General features: G+C 37.3%; 1 protein-coding gene and 1 long non-coding RNA gene across 4 annotated transcripts in view; both read left to right on the top strand.

The window, feature by feature from the left end:
• LOC149658819 (chymotrypsin B-like) overlaps positions 1–21633 on the top strand; it is a 34491-nt gene extending 12858 nt beyond the window's left edge. For both annotated transcript variants that reach the window (XM_089844456.1, XM_089844455.1), the window contains 5 exons: positions 1982–2201; positions 12439–12568; positions 17292–17445; positions 19370–19515; positions 21316–21633. In XM_089844456.1, coding sequence (XP_089700582.1) covers positions 1982–2201; positions 12439–12568; positions 17292–17445; positions 19370–19515; positions 21316–21486 — 821 coding nt within the window. In that variant the 3' untranslated portion in view covers positions 21487–21633. The remainder of the gene's footprint in view (positions 1–1981; positions 2202–12438; positions 12569–17291; positions 17446–19369; positions 19516–21315) is intronic.
• LOC149658820 (uncharacterized) lies at positions 3284–4350 on the top strand. Of its 2 annotated transcripts, none has more exons than XR_016369950.1 (2): positions 3284–3355; positions 3436–4350. It is a non-coding gene; the product is annotated as an uncharacterized LOC149658820 (long non-coding RNA). The 2 variants fall into 2 exon arrangements; XR_016369949.1 differs by having other exon boundaries at positions 3294–3355; positions 3441–4350.
• Positions 21634–22246: the final 613 nt, after the last annotated feature.

The raw sequence follows: 22246 nt of genomic DNA on the forward strand, positions 1-22246 counted from the left end.
GGATGCAAAGGCGTTAGACAGGGTTTCAAAGTAAACAATCCTTACTGTTTGAAGTCCCGTTTAATGTCTTTGGTCCTTCATACCGGATGTTCCGTCTAAATAGGGCTTCAAAGTTTTCAGTCTTTATTGTTTGAAGCCCTATATAATGTCTTTGGATCCACATACCATATGTTCCACATTAACCCTTTCGAGTAGATGATCTGTTGTCCCCCTTTGTAAATGGTGTATTTGTGCGGAATAAAGCATTCTTTACTAAATTACTAGTACCAAGATTTTATAATATCAGGGGAAACAAATTCAACACTTGCAAACTGATAATTATCTAGATTAAATTTCTGGGCAAATTAATAAAATATTTATTCATCTTACTATTTAAAATTATTTTGTTTCGTCCACTTGTTTCAATATTTTACACCATTGAGACTGTGGCAACGTTATGCCAATACTGAAATTAACAGAATGTATTTGCTAATTGTGTGCTAATTAAAACTGCTGATAACAATGAATTGGTTTAATCAGAGGAAAATAATAAAAAAGTGAGCCATATGGGTACAGATTTGTAACCTAAACAAGTTGGGAAACCAAAATATACCTCTTCGAGTCGAGAAGCAATTGAGATGTTTTTCATAAATAATTAAATAAATATAATTGATATTAATTATTTTATTTTTATCATTATTATTATTAATGTTGACGTTTGAATTTAAGCGTATGCCTCTTCAACAATTTTTGGAAGTTTAGGGTATATAAGGCGATTGATTCACTGTAAAAGAAAAGAACCTTTGGTGGTGGAAGCCTAGCCGATCACCGAGTAAATCTTTACCCTAACGATGATAATGGGTAGAAGCTAATATTGCTTCTTCGAACAAGTTTGCCCCGATTTGCCTACTGCGAACGCTGTGACAGACACACGGACACACATATACGTCCATAGCAATACCACTCCGTGACGTCATCGTCACTCGGAGAGGTAAAAACACCCTGATAACTCGCGAAACTTCACAGCGTGAAACATACAAGAAAAATAATCTCTAGGTAACGCCACTTTAACTTTCCCCTGTGTGCTACAGTGTGAATGGTTAGATTTTGTTTCACTAAGCTAACCCCAGGCAATTTTATTTAAAGAAGGCAGATTACACCTTCAATAATTATTTAGTTCTCCACCTGCTCCCTCATTACTTTCAACTACAAAACGATGACGACAGCTCGTTAGTCAATCAGTGAAGGGAAGCCAATTTGAGGCTGATAAAAGTTATGTTACAACCATAAACCGTTATGGATATGTGAAGTGCCATATACTTCACATATTTCAGATTATTGCGGCTTTCGAAAAAAGAAGCAACCATTTCTATTTAGGCTATACTAACGTAACCTCGCTTTAGAGATTTCTAAAGTCGTCCCACGTGGCCATTAAAGCCTTGGCTAATACCAGCTAATACTAAAAATAAACTACTCAGGTTCCTTATGTTCATTAATACTTTTATTAAACTAACTAGATGATAATTAAATACCGACTTGTAGTTATTAAAACTAAAGAAATTAAATAATAATTACTTATTGTGATGAAGTCCAAAACCAGGGTCAAAGCCCTACGCTCGAGCGAACTACTACATCTTAGTAGTGGAGAATGACTGACTTATAATGATAAGCAGTCGACCCATATATAGATCGGGAAAGGTCAAAAGAAACACAGGGTGTTAATCCTCTATATTAACCCTACACCCCTGGAGTAGAAACTCGGGAGGTCCCTAAACTACTACGGAAGGTCACATCAATCTTTGATTTATTCGTTGTAATAACTGTTTTTTATTCCAACCTTGGAAGCAGAAACGTTTCTCGTTGAAAACCATTTCCTATTTTATAAGCCACTTAAACCATACTCCTTCCAAGGTTGGATCATACGACATAACAATTCAAAATTATGGGGGGTGGGCTGAATCTTTCTAATTAAAGAAAGCTAGTTAGAAAACTCTTTTTACAGCCCAAGAGAGAGATTTAGAGCCAAAGGACATTTGCGGAAAGCCTCCAACACCTCCAGACACTAGCGACGGCGACCGTATTGTCGGGGGTCAAGAAGCTATTCCACACAGTTGGCCTTGGCAAATATCCATTCAAGGAAATTACGTTTTTCCAAGTGGACACACTTGTGGAGGGACTTTAATAAACAAGGAATGGGTTCTTACAGCTGGCCATTGCCTTGCGTGAGTACACTACATTGCTACTACTTTCTATGATTTTCATTCCTTAGCCGACTACACGACCATCTTATTTACTATAGGGAGAGGGTGAAGGGGTGAAAATCTCCCCTACTAAACGTCAGACCGAGCTTAGCCAATCAGGCGCATTTCCCAACTTGCCTTCCACTCTGTAAAGCTTGTCGCCATTTTGGCACAAAGAGGAGGAGCTAATTTAAGTCTCATCCCTTGGGCCTTTTCTTTAAAACAATATCATGCAGGTATAATATACTGGTGGGCCCAAAGAATATTGAGAAGATTAGTGTTTACTTAGACAGGAAGCTTTCCACGTTTCTGGTCCCTTAAATAACGCCGGGTACCCTAGCTGTGTATATTAATATGGAAATTAAAGTCATGGTATTATAATTATTTTGTAAACTTTGATACAAATTATCTTGGGTTCAAAACGATTTATGATAGAGACCAAAACTTGCATCAACATTTTCTCGTTGGGAGAAACAAGAAGAAATGTACACAGAAAAAAGTGTGTTAATGATTTGAACACATTTTTGTGTTCAAAAATCAGATTTTGGTTTCTTGATATGTTTAAGTGATGAAAAAGTGTAATTTATTGAACACTTCGCTTAATTTTGGCGTTCAACTTCTAATTTTTGTTTCTATTTGGAAAAATTGTAACAGTTGAACACAAAATCTTAACACTTTCACAATGAACGCATTAAAAATTTAGGAACAGCGAACGCGATCATTTGTTTTCATGTTCTGTAAACCTTGTAGTTGAAGGCGTACTTCGTCGAAGCTTATTCGATATATACTCTGTTCCAGCTTTGGTTCTCAGCACACTCTAAGCTAGATCTCTATGTAACGTAGCTTTGTGCGTGCTGACGACTAAAGCTGGAACAGAGTATACACCGAATAAGGTCCCGTCGGAGATAGGAAGTTGCTTATCATATAGCGTGAAAACCTATTTCCTCACGCGCATTCTTTATATCCATGGTTTTTCTTTGTCGCCCAGGAATGAATTTAAACTTGAAGTAATTATACAATTCAATGATTCAGTGGCGTCGCTAGGCCTTTTTTTCGGGGGGGGGGGGGGGTAAAGCCCCCTATTCCCCCCCCCCCAAATTTCAAACTTAGACCCCTCTAAAATAATCACCAGACTGGTAAGCATATTTTTAAATAATAAATATTTGGAATGCGAATTTAATTTAACTATACGCCTTGAAAACGTTTCTTGGCAAAGCGCAGACGATGAGACGAACTCTCTGACAAAGCATTTTTGCAATTGCATTTACTTATGTTTGGGAAATTTTAATATTCCCTAAAATTCGTCTGCAACCTTTACTGCTGCTAATGTGCTAATAAGAAAACCGATCCCGAAAGTAACAGCACATAAGTTTTGGGCAGGATTTTTAAGCCTTGGCCCTTCAGAATATTAAAGGTGTAATCCTTTTTGTGGGTAAGTTTTAAGTAACTATTACAAGACAAAAATATATTTCAATACTTAATAGTCCTTTTACTAGCAAAATAACTTAAACCTCAGTACAGTAATACCTATTAATTATTAATTACAAGTAAGAAATTCTCGTACATATCTCTCTTGGACTCTAGAATGAGAGAGGTACAGTCGCCGCAATTAAAACCTTTTTTTCTCGCGACGTCTTGTTTCAACAGTAAGCCGCAAATCTTTATTAAAACAACAATATACGATAAGTTTTTTTATCAATTGTATCAGATCAATAATTTGCGGCTTATTGTTGAAACAAGACGTCGCGAGAGAGAAAGTTTTTAATTGCGGCGACTGTACTTAACATGTTCGTACACTCTAAGAAAGGGAAGTGTAATTTAAGAAAACACTTTTTTTACACCTAAAAACACCCAAAGAGAGTTTTATTACCTTGAGTTTTTGTGGGGCCAATTTAAGGTGTAAATTCGGTGTAAAATAAAACTTTTTAAAACCGTTTTGAAATTAAAAATGGAAAATTATAGTACTGCGGGTTTCTTAAATAAGGTCTTTCATTTTCATTAATGTTTTAATATTAAAGTCAATACAAACAGTAAAAAATTATTGAAAAACTTGATTGTTAAGCATTTTTTAAAGATGATATTCATGAAAGAATATATTTTTATCCTTTAAATAAAATTAACAAAGAAATTCGTAATCAGAGGGTATTGTACTTTTGTAAAACACTGCTAAACGTGTTAGGCGACACTCTGAAACGTGTTAGGTGACACTCTTAAAAGCGTCATGCGACACTCTTGCAGTGGGGTCGCTAAGTCTTTTTGGGGGCTTTAGCGCCCCTAAAATTTCAAAGTTAGCCCCCTTAAAATAATCCGTAAATTCTACTAAAAAATTGCTCGTATCCCCTAAAATTTTGTAGCAATATAGTGTAAAAAATTATTATGATAATTTCGTTCAGTTTCATCTTTGTAGAGATGAATTTCAATATCAAACAGTAGTGGGGACTAAAAGCAAACGGAAACTGAACTTATAAAAGACGAGTGAAATTCTTTCATCCACAATTGTCTCATAGTCACTAACTGATCGGTTCCGTACTCTTTATTAATAAAAGTTTGTAAATCTTTAATATACGAATAATAAACTTAAACCCCCCACCCCCCCTCCCCCCAAATTTCAAACCCTAGCAACGCTACTGCACTCTTGAAAGTGTTAAGCGATACTCTTAAAAGTATTGTGCGACACAAAAAAACGAGACTATGTTAGTAGGGCGACTACAGACGCCAACTTTTGTGACATGTCTTATCTTTATTTTGAGAATCATTAGAGTAGAAAATGAAATTTTTTTTTAAATATTGTAGAGTAGATTAGGTCAAACGCGTTTCTGGTGCTCGAAAAATTCTTAGTGAAAAGAGATTATTAAATTTAACAAGAACGTTTATATCTACTGCTTGGATATTATGGCCTCCAAAACCAACTTAATACCCGATGAAATTATAGTAATTAAAAACTTTCTGCCTTTTTCAGAGGCTATTAAGTCGGTAAAAATTACCAACTTTTATGCAGTTTCACACTGAATGCTAGAACTAGCATTCAGGGCCGGATTAAGCAATTTTGCACCGGGGGCCGCCCCCTTTAGTCGAAAAAAACAGAACAGCAAATGTCCCTAAGAGGGAATAGTTTAACTCTATGCGCCCCCAACAAGACTTGCGCCCGGGGGCCAGTGCCCCCTCGCCCCCCTCTTAATCCGGCCCTGCAAGCATTGCTTAAAGCGGTATAGTTCTGCATGTAAGAACTTTCCTCTTAATTTAACTCAAAGTGGAACCTTGCTGTGAATATACCACTGATTGCTAATAAACCACCCACTCTTTAAGGTGTTATGAGACACTCTGAAAGGTGATATGCGACACTTTGAAAGGTGTTATGCGACACTCTGAAAGGTGTTATGCGACACTCTGAAAGGTGCTATGCCGCACCCTTTAAAGAATTGCACAACACTCATGTGAGAGTAAAAATTAAGTTTTAGTTCGATATAAGAGTTAAAAAGGTGTTAAACTGCACCTCTGTTGCACCATTTTATAGCACCAATTGCTCCATAAGTGTTATTAAACCCTTTCAGGGGTGTAAATGAACACCTGTAATGATGTCAAATTTGGCCCCAAACTACTTTTAAAGGTGTTAAAACGCGCCCCATTTTCTTAGAGTGTATGCTTAACACGTAAAAGACGTTCAAAACCGAAACAAAAATCGTCTTGAACACATTAGAAAGTGAACATATTTTCACTTGAACATGTGCTCATTTTTGAACATGTATAGTAGAAAGAGTCGCATGAAGGTGTTCAGGGATTGTGTTCAGCTCCTGAACACATTTTCTACATAATTAACATGTTCAGAGGCAGAACACTTAAATAAAAACACGTTCAAAATCAAACACAAAATGGCTTGAATGCATTAGAAAAAAGAACAGATTTCTATTTGAACATGTTCTCATTTTTGAACATGTTTAGGAGAGTGTTGCATGAAGATGTTCAGGGATTGTGTTCAATTTCCTAACACATTTTTTTCTGTGTACCTATTAAGAAGACTTAAATGCACCTCGGGTATTCGCGTGATAGTACCCATGGGGGGGGCGGAAACCGAGGGTATTTTATCTTACTCTTATGTTTTCGACCATCAATCTTTCGTTAAGCCTTGATTTGGTTTTTGGAACCAACTAAATAGTAAACTTGATTCACTTTTGAAATAATTAAAGAACGGTTTTGACGAAGGGACACATATTACAAATCCAGCAAGTTGGGTTCAAAATCTTCAAGTAGCTGGTTAAAAGCAATTAAAACCTTAAGCGTACCGTTTCAGCACCGCGAGCAGCCTCCATTTTCTGTTTACTTTCCTCGAGTTTTTTCTCTAGTCGGAATACGTCATTCGCGTCTGTCACGGAATCCAATGGGAAAGCGCAGAGCAGTGATGGACGTAGAAGGGGTGGGGCTTACTTGTCCACTTACACCGGCCTAAGAGTAAAAGCCTAAAGTCTGGCGAATTTATTTCTTCTATGGGTATATTTCTTCTTGGAGAAGACTAACTGCCTCTTAATAGTTAATTTCAGTCGCTTCTATCTCCATCTAGTCAATAATTCAGTCTCGGATACCCGTTAGTCCACATCTGCTTGTGTTAAGCTGCAAAGGCTTTCACAGGCTTAGTTCCTTTCGACTACTAAATGTTTTAATATCACACTGATTGAACTCCATTCTCTTATAATAAAAAGTAGACAAGCACCAAGAGTCGAGTTTTGAGAGAATAGCTTATACTATCAAAAGTTCATGGATAAAAACCAAAAGTATACCTCGTTCACAGTTCCCTGTATTTGGCTGAGGTTGCCTTGAAAAATGGGAAGCAATCGACCCTCCTCTAAACCCCTACACAAACCAACTAATAAGAGATTTTTTGAGATCAAAGGTTTATAGAAAGTAGTATTCTATCGCAGCGATCCCAAGGCTAATTCTTGGTACTAGAGCTATCATATTGAGGCTATTCACGCGAGTTCCCTGTGCTACGGTCGTGAAGTTGATCATACATATAGGCGGTCGACACTATTCTGAGGGTAAAGGTGGAGGGGGTTCTCTTATCACACGACGAGAGCAAGCTTCAACGAAGTATACTTTTGGTTTTAATCTATGATCTTTCGATAATATAGTTGCTTTTCCACTTAATCGATAAATAACTCATGATGATACCAACAGACGATATTATAAAGTCTACTTTCTTTCTTGGCTTAACTCTTTAAGTAGAACGGGAAAAAGAGCATAAATGGAAAGAATTGTTCTTTTTCGACTCTACGTGGGGGTTATGCAAAGTGCTATAAGATATGGCCTATTTCAATCATCAAATAATCATCTCTCGGTCTAGTTTGGCAATTATAAAGAGAATCAAAGATAGAAAGGGGAAGGTAACCAACTGTAAGGGCCCAACCCGATCTCTCTCTCTCTCTCTCTCACTCGCACCTTCCTCGGCGCACAGCCGAAAAGCCAGACGTCACGTGATCAGTTAAGAATATTGGCCCTAAAGGAACTTCTCTTTTTTTCCTTTCTGTTGCGCCGAATGTGCAGGTGCAAAACTCTGATACCGAGCCACAGCTCGGCACCGGTTTTGAAAGGGGGGGGGACGCTGACGGAGAATTTGATTTCTCAGATCCTCCTTCTCATACGTACTCACTGATTTTGGCGATAAATCTTACCAAACATTCTGACTTCAGTAATATTTACACTATGGGTCTAAAATGAACGCTTATTTAAATTTTCTGTTCTAAAGTTGCAAATTTCGTCTATACAGGGTGTTTCTGATAAGTCTGCCATAAATCAAGGGGCGTGTTCTTTGGGTCAAACTGAGTGGAAAGTGTCAAAGAACATGGGGTGTACAAGAATTTGCAACGAAGATATGGCCCCCCAAACATTGGCCCCTAAAACAAGAAAATATTCGAAAATGTAGACTAAAACAAATTCAGCCTTATCAACTTGTTTAGAAATAATGAGACAATTTCAATAGTTTCCCTCTAACATCGTTATTGAACTTTCACCTGGCAGAAGTGTATTAAATGAGTAGAAGTATGCCTACTCTAGTAAAGTAAATTCAAAGTATCATGGTACCTTTCGGTTGGTATTACTTTTATTCTTAACAAGTTAACATGGACGTTACAGGTATTGTTCAAAATGTCCACCAACGGCGTTAAGACAAACATGAACCCGTCTTTCGAAAGATTCTTGGACATGTTGGAAGATTCCTGGCATGTTCCTGATTGTTTGACAACCTTCAATAATTCGTCTTCGCAAGTCTTCCTCATCACGGACTTCATTCTTGTACACGATGTCTTTGAGATGACCCCAAAGATAGAAATCGCACGGATTTAAATCCGGAGATCTGGCTGGCCACGCAACTGGTCCTCCACGCCCAATCCACCTCAAATTAAACGTAGCATTAAGATGTTCTCTAACTGCACGGCTGAAATGTGGGGGTGCCCCGTCGTGCATGAACCACATGTCACGAAGTAATGCTAACGGTATGTCCTCGAGTAGTTCAGGTAAAGTGTCTCTTAAGAACGTGAGATATGCTTCACCATTTAGTCTGGGTGGAAGAAAATGCGGACCTAGTAAATGATTACCGACAATGCCGCACCATACGTTTAAAGAAAATTGCTGTTGGTGACTTCTAACACTAGTTGCGTGTGGGTTTAATTGGCGCCATTCGTGGTGGTTGTGATAGTTCAGAATTCCATCCCGGGAAAAATGTGCCTCGTCGGTTACTAAAAGGACCCGTGGAAATTGATTGTCCTCTACTCTGGCCAAAAACCACTCGCAAAAGTCGATGCGTCTTGGATAATCTGCCGGGTTAAGAGCTTGCACCTTTTGAATATGATACGGGTGAATTCGCCAGACCAAAACGTGATTAACATGTAATTGTCGTCCAACTTGTCTGGTACTTGTCGAGGGGTCCTCATCGAACATGGCAAGGACGTCTTCCTCGATTTCCTCCATGTCTTCTGGAATGTCTCGCTCTCGAACGTTGTTGGGTTGTACTTGTCCGATGTCCCTCAAGCGCCTGTCAACAGCCTCGAACGTACGACGATTTGGTATGCGTCGTTGCGGAAATTGTTCCTGGTATCGCCGCTGTGCTTCCACTGAATTGCCCTGCGCCAGTCCATACATGAGATGCATGTCTGCATATTCTGCATTGGTATACGCCATACTGTACTACCACACGTTCGTTCGAAGTGATACTGTGACGTTATCAACAACATCGCGTTACTTTATAGCAAACCACCGTTTAGTTTTTACGTTTGCGTCATGACTGTCAGCATTGTTTTTTATTCACGGACTTCATTCTTGTACACGATGTCAAAAAAATCTTTGAGATGACCCCAAAGACTTTTTAGCAAACCACCGTTTATTGTTTACGTTTGTGAATAAAAAACAATGCTGACAGTCATGACGCAAACGTAAAAACTAAACGGTGGTTTGCTATAAAGTAACTGGCGAACATGCCAGGAATCTTCCAACATGTCCAAGAATCTTTCGAAAGACGGGTTCATGTTTGTCTTAACGCCGTTGGTGGACATTTTGAACAATACCTGTAACGTCCATGATACTTTGAATTTACTTTACTAGAGTAGGCATACTTCTACTCATTTAATACACTTCTGCCAGGTGAAAGTTCAATAACGATGTTAGAGGGAAACTATTGAAATTGTCTCATTATTTCTAAACAAGTTGATAAGGCTGAATTTGTTTTAGTCTACATTTTCGAATATTTTCTTGTTTTAGGGGCCAATGTTTGGGGGGCCATATCTTCGTTGCAAATTCTTGTACACCCCATGTTCTTTGACACTTTCCACTCAGTTTGACCCAAAGAACACGCCCCTTGATTTATGGCAGACTTATCAGAAACACCCTGTATATTGACTCCCTGTGACCTCTAGAATATAAAAATAAGTTTTTGTTTGTAAAAATATCTTACTTTTTTAACCTATAGTTGATGTATTTGGTATGTAGTTACAAAGAAGCAAATTTTATTTATCGCATCCTCTAAGCGTTTTTCCCTCATATTTAAATTTCCTGCATTCTTGTCTTCCAAACTTATACTACATTACATTTACTGTCCATGTAAACAAGGGCGTCTAATACTGCGTGAACTACTGAAGTTCATGAGCAAGTGATCAACGATACTTAAAGATTTTTATAAAAAACCTTATGGTCTTGGCCATGTTATTGGAATACTGCTTCGTCTCCAAGTCATGTGACTTAGATGTATTGCAGGGTAGCATTTTCACTTTAAAGGGAGGGTGAAGTGGAAAATCAAGGGATTTTTTTATCGATTCTTCTACTAATTATAAGACCAGTCTACACAGTGAAACATTCAGGAAACACTTCTGAATGATTTTAAAATTCAAATTAGCTTCCGATTTTAAGAATAATTTGAAGTATCCCCCTCCGACCAATCTCGTAACACCTGCCTTTTTATTAATAAAATTCTCGTGGCACGCTCCGTGTCGAATGAAATTTATCATGAGATTTGATAAAATTTGCGCGCGATGTGACAATCGTGGCGCGAGACATGGAGCGTGCCACTAGAATTTTGTTAACAAAAAGGCATGGCGTTACGCGATTGGTCGGAGGGGGCTACTTCAAATTATTCTTAAAATCGGAATCTAATTTGAATTTTAAAATCACTCGGAGATATTTCCTGAATGTTTCACTGTGCAGACTGGTCTTATAATTAGAAGAAGAATCGATAAAAAATAACTTGATTTTCCACTTCACCCTCCCTTTAAAAAATATTTAGGGGCCAGTCGCTTTGATCAGCCATCGAATATTTGATGGCTCCTTATCAAGCATGAAAGATGATCTTTGTAAATTAATTATAATACTAAATTTAACACTGATTTATATTCATTATTGTACTTTAATTTCAAAAAGAATGTCAATAAATTTACCTAGACAAGGCTTAACGGTTTCGCACGATCGCCAAATGCAGACAATCTGCTAGCAGGGATAAGTGAGGTGAGATGGATTGGAATTTGAAAATGATGATGGGCGACCCACGGCACCGTAACTCTCCCAGTGTACCTAGCGCACGTATCTGCCCTTTGATAGGCGATTGTTAAGTGCTGCCGCGTAGCGCCATTTTATTTGTATGAGAACTAGCCTCTATTTTTAAGATAGAGGGCGCGTCCTTTACAATTTCATCCAGTACGACCCTACCTAACCGCTGAGGACTACGGTGCCGTAGGTGGGAGTACATAGGTACGTTATAAGTATGTTGTGGCCACGACGCCACGACGCCACTCCATCCCTCTCTCTTTCAAGCTGCTAGCAGCCTAGCATCAGTTCTGAACCGGAAATATTAAAGTATTCATTTTAAGCATAGTACACTTGATCAAGCTTGTTGCTCGAGCAACCAGCGTGATATAATAGGCTATGCTTTACGAAACGGACGGGTTTCATTCGCATAAGCGAGATGACGTTGAATATGACGTCGAGGGAAAACATTTTCTATAAGCTCCTCCTCTTTTATTAGCCAAATCAGAAGTAAGATGAGACTAGAAGTGAAGGGCTCTAGCATTGGTAGTAAATCCTGGCACTAGTGAACAAATTTGAGGATTTTATGCCGCTTCCATCGCGCCTACACTAGAGAGAAAAGAATTGTTCGAGTTCCAAAAACATTTCCTACCCCCTTCCCTTCAACCTAAAGCCGCGGAACACGTACGCGGGTGCTTGAATCTAGTTCGGCCGTCTACCGCCACGAGCGTCTCACGTTTTGGAGGGAAAATTCAGAAACCGCTACCAGAGGGCCAACCGTTGGTGTGTTATCAAGAATATTCACTTTCGCCGAGTGAAGAATTTGGTTAGCTCAGTACTTCTAGTCTCATCTCACTTCTGGTCAAATTAAAGAAAAATTATTCTAGATTTGTTTATCTGATATTTTAAAATATACTTGCCTTGATTTCCTTCAAAGACAACTGAGCATCCTTTCGCCTCAGATTTTATAGCGTAATTTCTTCTTGTAGAGCATACGTCTTTAAAACGTCCAAATAACATCGTGTCGGTTGAAAAAGACCCATTTTATACAAAGATATGAGGTCATGAAAAATAACAAGGGTGGTCATAGGAGGACATATCCAAGATATTTTAAACCTTAGTGTTTTTTTATTTTTTCAAACTTTCGAAAGATGGGTCATTTGAGACATTGCGTAACACACGTATCCATTTATAAAGCTGGAGTTTCTTCTTTATTTAATAGCGGAACATTTTGGAAAGTTTTACGGGTTAGACTGGGACTTCATAGTCAGTTTCAACCCGAGGCTACCTCTGTCATAAGAAGTGTCAAACTCGTCGTATTTCACCCAGAATACAACCGTTTTACCGGTGTGGTATGTACACTTAAAAATTGTCTTAAAACATATTCAACCATGGTTATTTTATTTGGATGGTCCTAGCGCACGCCTATAGTAAACGTCTGAAAAAGAATAACGGTTTGTGAAAAACCATAGGGATGAGATATTGGAGGAGTTAAGTTTGATTCTGGAGTATAGCATAACAGCCCTCCAGAACGAGAGGGCCCTTCCCATGCATGGAAGTAAAATATACCGACAGGCCTAGTACCCTAGTTTTTGGTTCGGCATAAGCTTTAGGTGCCAGTTGGTTATTGGTTATAAAGACTAGAACTTTTATTTACACGTGACTAAGGTACTAAAATATTTCCACTAGCTGTATTCAATGATGCCCAGAACAGTTCACTCCAGAATCAAACTTTCTTCCTCCAAGGCTAGATCTAAAACAAGGAGCCTGCTAGTTTTGTTTATCTGTAACGCAATCCAGCCCAATTCTAACTCTCCCATTCCATTGGTCCGTATTCCATTAAACTGAATGTCCCGTTGGACAATATCCCATTAAACCGAATGTCCCATTGGGCCGTTTAAACCGAATGTCCCACTGGACCTTATTCCGTTGAAACAAGGGCCCCATTGAGCCATATCCCATTAGATCTAATACCGCCAAAATATGCGGGTCAATTTTCATAAAATTCGCATTAAACATTTCCGCATTGTTAAATGATGTACTTTTTTGTCGGGTGAATTAAAAATCATGTAATTTTCTAAGAAACAGAAGTGCATACAACTAACCTAACCCAAACCCTACCTCACCATAACTAGACTAACCTACCTTAAATCTAATTAGCGGCTAGTGAACGTCTAGATACACCTGCATACTTTTAACTATTAATTTAATGTTATCCGTCCTGGAATGATTAATAAATAATTACATGAATATCATTACCAAGAAATATACCTTCCTTTGCGAGGATTGACTCCAGAATCTCTCGATTGATTATCTGAAATTCTACCTTGACGCCACGGCGAGAAGAGATCTTTTATAAATCAAATTCCCAAATTCGCCTTTATTATTTAAATCTAATTCCCAATAGACAAAAACGGCAAATTGGATTTTATTTCAAAAATCACATTATATAACAAGATGACCCAGTCATATAGTTTTTACCGCCTTCTAGTGACAAGAATTAGTATTACTATATGCATTATAAGATGACCCCAGCTAATTTAGCATTTCGGGTTTTTTTTTTCATTGTTTGTAAAATAGCATTCCTATTATGAATAAAATCAATCTAGTAATAAACTACAGTAACTTACTCATTAGGTTCATTTTAAACTTAACCTACAGAACTTTATCTTAATTAAATTACAGAATAATATTTTTTAAACTAGGGTCGGTACTGGTAAATGTGAACGATTCTATTTTTGCTTTAACATTTTGTAGCTAATTTTTGGGCAACTTAAATTCCTTTTAAAAGGGCTCTATTTGTAGATTGAATATTGAGGATTACGATAAAAATGGTATGAACATTGTAGGAATACGTGGATGAAAGATACGAACCTATATACACACCAACTCGGACTAATCAACTTAAGTTGATGCCAATTTTAGGTGTTGCTTAATACAATACCATCGGGGAATAAGCTCTAGGAAGAGTTAAAATAATCCCACGATAACAAACCTTTAATCGTTAGATAGATCACGTTTTTCACTATAAAATTGATATTAATATCTGTGGTTTCGATTCGGAATTCGATTTTAGAGTTGGAAAAAACCAGGTAAAAATTCAATTGTTTCAAGGTTAATTAGAATCCTTTTTAAGCTATTTTACTAAAAAATAAAAGTAAAAGTTATAATATTAACTTTAAAATACATCATTGACCCAAAAAAGACTCAAATTTCGCGCCATTAGTAAGTTTATCAATTTAGCGGTAAGAGGGCGGTAGCTACGACTACTTATTGGGCGGGAAAGCGAGAAAATGAGACAGCTGTTATGCGAGGTATCGAAATAAATAGGACTTCTCAACAAATTATTGAACATTTTGACTCGGGTATTGATTTAACTATATTATCCTATTATCACTTATCACATCTGCGTAAACTTTAATCTAGGTGCATGGATTTAGGCCCTACGTAATGGTAGCTCCTTCAGGGTTGCCACGGAATTTTCAGAACCAAATTCCCTGACCTTTTTCTCAGATTTTCCCTGACATTTTAGGCCGAAAAAGTGAATGTTTACTGCACGTTTCAAGTGGTTATAATTAAATAAACTCTCAACATTAAATTTTCCCATGTATTTGTTGCACCAATACAAATAAGAAACATTTTAACTATAAATAACAGTCTAAGAGAGCATTTACTTTACAAAAACAATTCTAGACATTTTTAAGGATTAATCTAGAGTTTTCTGTGTTGAGAGAGCATGAGGAGAAACTTTCATTACTCTTTCAATAAAGACTTATTCCCAGAAGTTTTACCCACTAAAATCAAATTCCCTGACTTTTCCCTGACCTTTTCGGCCCATTTTTAAATTCCCTGACTTTTCCAGATTTTCCAGGATTTCCAGGTACTGTGGCAACCCTGTCCTTTCCTAGGGCCTTTTTTATTCCTCCCATTTGATTATCATTGTTGTTCACATTTGGGTCCAGTGTTCATTCACTACCTCCTTCAGTATTTAGGGTCAGGGTGTTTACATTTACCAGCGATTGTTCACAATTGGGGTCCTCCGAGGGGATTGGGAAATAGGATATTGTGCAAAATTTAAGAGAGTTAAAAAGCTGAAAACAGCGAATTGTGTATAAAGAATCATATTTCATATCCTGAAAGTTTCTGGTGTCTAACGTTAGCTCCACGGAAGTTATTCAAAGATTTGCAAAAAGTGTCCATAATTACCAGTACCAACCCTATAGTAACTTCCTCAATCGGTTAGTTTTAAACTTAACTAAACTACATCATTATTTGTAAAGTTATCATAAACTATAGTATCATGATAATATTAATTAAAGTATAATATTAATTAAATTAAAGTATAATATTAATTAAATTAAAGTATAATATTAATTAAATTAAAGTATAATATTAATTAAATTAAAGTATAATATTAATTAAATTAAAGTATAATATTAATTAAATTAAAGTATAATATTAATTAAATTAAAGTAAATTCCTCAATTAACTTACTTGAAACATCATTATTTATAATTATCATTAATCTCACTCGTGAATTTATATTTATTTTAATCTTAATTAAATTACAGAATAATATATATTGAACTATTGTAACTTCCTCAATTTTAATTAAATTAAAGTATAATATTAATTAAATTAAAGTATAATATTTATTAAATTAAAGTATAATATTAATTAATCTACAGTGAATTCCTCAATTAACTTACTTGAAACATCATTATCTACCATTATGATCATTAATCTCACTCGTGAATATATATTTATTTTAATCTTAATTAAATTACAGAATAATATATATTGAACTATTGTAACTTCCTCAATCGGTTAATTTTAAACATCATTATTTATAAAGTTATCATTAATCTCACTTGTAAACGTGGACTGCTCGCTTAACTAAGTAGAGTAGCAGACGAGTTTTCAAGAGACGATTTCATTGGTTAACTCATGGTGAACTTTGCCTGCTAATTCGTTTCTCTCTACATTCAAGACTGATAAGGTTTTAGGAAAAGAACTCTAAGCTTCAGACGTGACTTTGAGGACGACTTAACGTCATATTAACGTGGTAGTGGGCGATTATTTAATTTCTCTCTCTTAGCGCGAAACGCCGCAAACGCGCCTAGACTCGAGATGGATTTCTATCCCAGCTTATATCTCATGAAAGCAAAGGTTTATATAAGCATTCTGTGGCGCAGTTCTAGCGTACCGGGTTTCCGAACCGTAGCGTTGACGTTGGAGCGTTCGAGTCCCGTTGGGGATTTGGAAATTTACGAAATAAAATAATATGAAGCTTAGCTACCCTAGGTCCATCTGTTAGCGTTTTAGAGCATTATTTATGAATTATGAATAAATTTGAATAAATTAACGCGAAAAGGCGGGGTTAAGACGCCCAACCAGCCGTAACATAGGCTATAATGGGGGAAAAAAGGGGGTAATATAGGGGGGAAAGGCACTAAAAAAAGGGGGAAATGGGGGGAAAAGAGGGGGGAAAGGGGGAAAAAGTGGGGGTGAAAGGGGTAAAAGTGGGGGTAGTAAATTTTCGGTATAAATGCATTAGTTTTTAGCCATCAATAGATGGCGCTAAAAACTAAAAATGAGGTTTACTCGGAATCGGTCTAACAAGATGCGATTTACGGCGTCATTTGGTTTAATGCGATTCTACTTAATCAGGGCCGGATTAAGGAATTTTGCACCCGGGGGGGGGGGTGCGAGGCAATATGCGCCCCATAAACCAGGGAAAAAGGGAACAGGGATCAAGAAACATGGAGATTGGGAAGTTTGGTCAGTATAGGAATCTCTCTTCACGAAATGTAGCAGGTCACGTGACTTATATTCGGCGTTAGTTTGAACTGCGCAGGAAACCGGTAGTGCCGCCTATCCTCAGCACGATGCGCGAGAAAAGTGCGGCGCGTGCACACATGCACATCCACGCCGAAAACGGGATTTTTGGGCGACCGGAGTTATAGCGTTACACGAAACTTCCCTATCTCCATATTCCTTGCAGGGATCACCTAAATGATAGGACCATGCCTGAAACATAATTTCGTTGTTAACGCCTCAATTTTGAATTTTTAGAATGATCTTGCGTTGATTCAATTAGCAGCTCCTGTTGACTATTCTTCTACAATTCAACCAGCATGTTTACCACATTATTTTGAAAAGGAAGAAATCAACGTAGAAAACACCAAAGTTAAAAGACTTTTTGCCACTGGTTGGGGCGAAACGATGGGTATTTATTTTAATTTTTAACGTTGACACTTATACTAACAAAGTAGCAAGGTTTTCCTGCTTCGTGTTCTTCTGACAGTTTTACTAAATAATAATATAAATAGTCATAAGTTTATCATGCCTCTAAGTACACAAATACGTGTTACAACTGGGCATCTTCCGCAGGCTACTGTGACGTCAGAACTCGTATAGCGCTAAGATCCGAAGAGAGAAAATTTTGGAATTTCTGTCGCGGTGCAGCCACCAAGTGGTCGAGACGATTACTAAATGGGTCGAGATTTTTACGTTTCGTATAGGCAGGCATGGGGGGGGAACGAATTTTACTTAAGCAACCCCAAATCCCTCTCTCTCTCTCGTGAGATAGAGGCGGTTTCAGTCCTGAAACATTCTAAAAGGGATAAAAGAAACGCTGGGCTAGGCAGTACAATTTTGTATTGAAGTTGAGGTGATAAATAATACGGAGAGAGTATAGGGTTTCATTAAAGGGAGCCAGACAAACACTATTGCCATAGGAGAAGCAGCCATTTCTCTACTTAGAGGCATTATAAACTTATGAAATAGTTCAAGGTATATATGAAAGTTATTAAAAACAGAATCTACTCCCATTGTTACTGTTTAGTGCTAGATAACAAGAAACGATCAGAATGTATATAATAATTCTTAAAGGACATTTCCAGACTAGAATATTTTCTTCTTGGTTCGAAAAAGCAGTGTTATAGAAGAAAGCAGCAATTAAGTTTTCGTAATTTGTCTAATAGGGTACGACAGTTATGGCGCAAGGAAAATTAAAGAGCGTCAGTTTAGAGCATCTAGAACTTAAGATTAACATCTCTATAAAATTTAGGGAATTTATTCCAAGGGTGTTCTAGAGATACAATGATTATTCTGTATGTGAGTGGATTTAGGATTTTAAAATGTGTATCAAGGTTGTTTCTGATAAGACTGGCATAAATTAAAGGGTGTGTTCTTTGAGTCAAATGAGTGGAAAGTTTCGAAGAACATGGGTCTCCAACATTTAGTTACAGAGATATGGGAATAAGATTTAAAAACGTTACTGAACCTTTATCTCTGCGCACTTTGGTAAAGCAAAACTAATTGGAAGTTTGAAGGTGTCACAGCACCCAGTATAATAATTCGTCGGTATAAATATTGGTCGGTATTTTTCAAAATGTTTGAGAACCAATTTCTCCGTAACTAAATATTGTAGACTCCTTGTTCTTTGACGCTTTCCACTCAGTTTGACCCAAAGGTTCACACTCTTTAATTTATGGCAGACTTATCAGAAACGCGTTGTAGAGCAAATAGCTTTAGCATAAGTTTATCATGCCTCTAAGTACACAAATATGGGTTGCAACTAGGCATCTTCCGCAGGCTGCTGTGACGTCAGAACTCGTATAGCGCTAAGATCCGAAGAGAGAAAATTTTGAAAAATCTGTCGCGGTCGAGATTACTAAATGGGTCACATGAAAAAATATCATCCAATGGAAGAATGGAGATTTTTACGTTTCGTATAGGCAGGCATTGGGGGGAACGAATTTTACTTAAGCAATCCCAAAATCCCTCTCTCTCGTGAGATAGTGGCGGTTTCAGTCCTGAAACATTCTAAGGGGAGAAAAGAATAGCTAGACCAAGCAGCACAATTTTGAATTGAAGTTGAGGTGATAAATGATACGGAGAGAGTATAGGGTTTCTTTAAAGGGAGCCAGACAAACACTCTTGCCATAGGAGTCGCAGCCATATCTCTACTTAGAGGCATGATAAACTTATGGCTTTAGTGAAACAATGATACAACTAGTAATTTTAGGTACAAAAATATTCTAGTAAACTTTGGGCAGTAGCGTCCTGAAGTCATTCAAGGTTTCGTTAATGATTAGGCGATTACCTTTGCTTCGGGCTTAGGTGAAAACTATTTTTTTTTTTTTCAGTAAAAGGAGTGTATGACCGTCTACGTCAAGTCAGTGCTCCTTTTGTGCCTTTCGATATTTGCCAGAAACAACTCAGTAACTTCAGAGACGTAGCAGATAAAACCATGTGCACTGGATATGCCGAAGGAGGAAGGAACCCTTGCTTCGTAAGTGTTATATAACACAGACTTGATTTCAAGATTTCTGATATAACAGTTAAAACTTCAAAAATTGGCAAAATCTTCTTCAAATTCCCGAAATCTGGTGTCAAAATCTCCTTCAAATTCCCGAAACCGGATCTCAAAAATGTCATTCAAATTCCCGAAATTTAACCTCTAAATATTTCTCAAATTCCCAAAATCTGAGCTATAATTTTCGTCCAAAGTGCCGAAATCTCATCTCAAAATCTCCTTCTGACCTCTAAATCTCGTTAAAAATGTTAAAATCTCATTCAAAAGGTCGAAAATGGCTTTAGAATTTGGATATCTTAGAAAATATAACAAGATATCTGAAATTTTACTGAAAATCTTGAAATCTCAAAATACTATACACTAAAATGCCAAAAGTTAAGAATAAGAAAGGGAAACCATAAAAAAACTGACAAGAAAGTAAGAGGTAGGTGTTAACGAATGCGAATACTAAGGAAACTTTCCTTTAGCGAAAAATGCAAGAAAATGAGGGTCTTCGTTGATGGATTCAGGGGGGACAAACAATAGTAGCTGGTCTATTGACCCTTTGAATATGGATGTCCACCTTAAGGTCGCATAATAGGCAGACTGAGAAAATAATTTCGCATGGGCCAGTAACTTTTTGACTTCATAGGTCGAATCACCCTATTTGCCCAGCGGTAGAAAAGCCTCTGACGCTCAACTCACCGAGTGACACAAAATTTGGATTTTGATTAATAGACCATTCTATTAATCTTTTGAGAGAAGCAAACACACAATGGTGGGGGCAACCATCTTATGTTATTTCCCTCGCGTCAGGAGGCAGTGCGAGCTGGCTAGCCTCCCGCGTGTAGTGAACTCGGGCTCCGTCTGGCCTAAGACCATTAACAACCCCCGGGACTCGCAACGCAAGCTTTCTACTTTTCGTGGTTTTCTGTTACGCGCTATCCTAGCGACCCTTGCGGTATATTGAGGAAACTTTTAGGGTGTACCGAATTTTCGGTTTACAGGTTCCTCTTTGCTATTTAAAAATGGCGGATCAAAACGAAGACGAGAATGAAAATGTTAACGTTTACATATTTTTAAACTACCATATTGCATATGTGAAGCTAATTTAGCGATATATTATTTTGCTATTCTATCATAATTGTACATTAAACCGTTGCGGCCTCGGCCTCCGAATTTAGAAGAAGATGATCTTATTTCTTTTTTTAAGCGATATCCCGAACCGGAAGTTCTGTGCACCCTATAAGTTTCTATCCGTTGCCGCTTGGTGGCACCCTTGTCGCGAAAACAGCCGTAACTCCTAGAGGCGGAAATTTCAATAGGAGGATCTTATTGCGTTGCGAGTCCCGGGTGTTGTTAATGGTCTTAGGTCTGGCGATGCCTTTTGTTGCCAGCGAAATAACCTAAGATGCCTGCCTCCCTACACTCTTAAAAATGTTGGGTTGTTTTTGACCCAAAGTGGGTTTGAAACAACCCCATCCCAAACTACCAGGAAATATTTATTCAACTACTACTGGGTTATTTTTAACCAAGTTGTAGTTAAAATTGAAAATAGCCCAATTCATTCAACCCATGAGTTTTAAGAATGTACTTTGTGTTGGTTTTTCTGCCAGAAATTAATTGAATTGTCTATAGAGCATGATATGGTACCCTTCTTGGATTTTAAAAATTTTCTATAGTCTATCACATGTTGCTAAACTAGAAATACCATCTGTATAGTCATCACACAGAAAACATTAGCGCCATACTATTAATGGTAGCCTATAAACTAATAGAACGTATATTTATTTTCAGGGTGACAGTGGTGGACCTTTGGTAAAAATCCATTCGACTGAGAATCGTTGGGTTATACAAGGAGTTGTCTCGTGGGGCCCTTCAGTTTGCGGAGAAGCAAACAGCCCAACTGTTTACACTAAAGTGGCCGATTTTGCTGACTTTATAAAGCAAACCCTATCAGAAAACTAAATTTTAAGTACAAAATTAAAGAACTGCAATAAAATTAAATAATTGTTAAAGACTTTCGACTCTTGTTTGAGGCTAATTTCTGTTGCGAGCAATTATGGTTTTTCTTGTTTTTGGTTTTAAATTACATCCATTTTTATCCTTAGGAAATTAGGCCAGTCATACTTTATTTCAACCTAATGGCCTCTAATGGAGCTTATTTCTATTCTTACTTGAATCACATCGTAATCTGGTTTTGTATCAGATAGGCTAAATAGAGTGTGTTGAAAAGTTCTACCGATCGATGAATTTGATCTTGATAAATTGATTATATTTGAATATAAAATATATTTTTCAATTTTGATCGGAAAATTTTCATGAAACGTTTTTCGTTAGTATATATTATAAGCATAAGCGAATAACCCTCTCAAAGTCTCCATCATTAGGTCTTGGTGAAACGTAACGTGCTCTTTTCCCTTTAAAAATCACCTCAAATACAACAAATTTATCTTTCCATGGCTAAGAGAAGAATTTATCGTGGTGGCCTGACTCCCTAGGTGGGGTATTTTTAGTTTAGGGTGTTTCTTATCAAGGTGGGTTTTTCCCCCCTCTATCTCTACCCGAATGGCACAGGACCTTTTCACCAGCTAAAGGTCAACAAGTCTTTAAACCATGGTTTATAAACTCTTGTATGGACATTTAGGTGGAGATCAAAAACCTAGAAGGCATTTAAAGAGGGGTATTTTATCAGCTCTCGCGTGTCATACTATGAATACACTAAAGG

This window comes from Phalangium opilio, unplaced genomic scaffold (genome assembly GCF_054372755.1).
Source record: "Phalangium opilio isolate 3A_F unplaced genomic scaffold, DU_Popi_V2 ptg000075l_1, whole genome shotgun sequence".
Lineage (NCBI taxonomy): Eukaryota > Metazoa > Arthropoda > Arachnida > Opiliones > Phalangiidae > Phalangium > Phalangium opilio.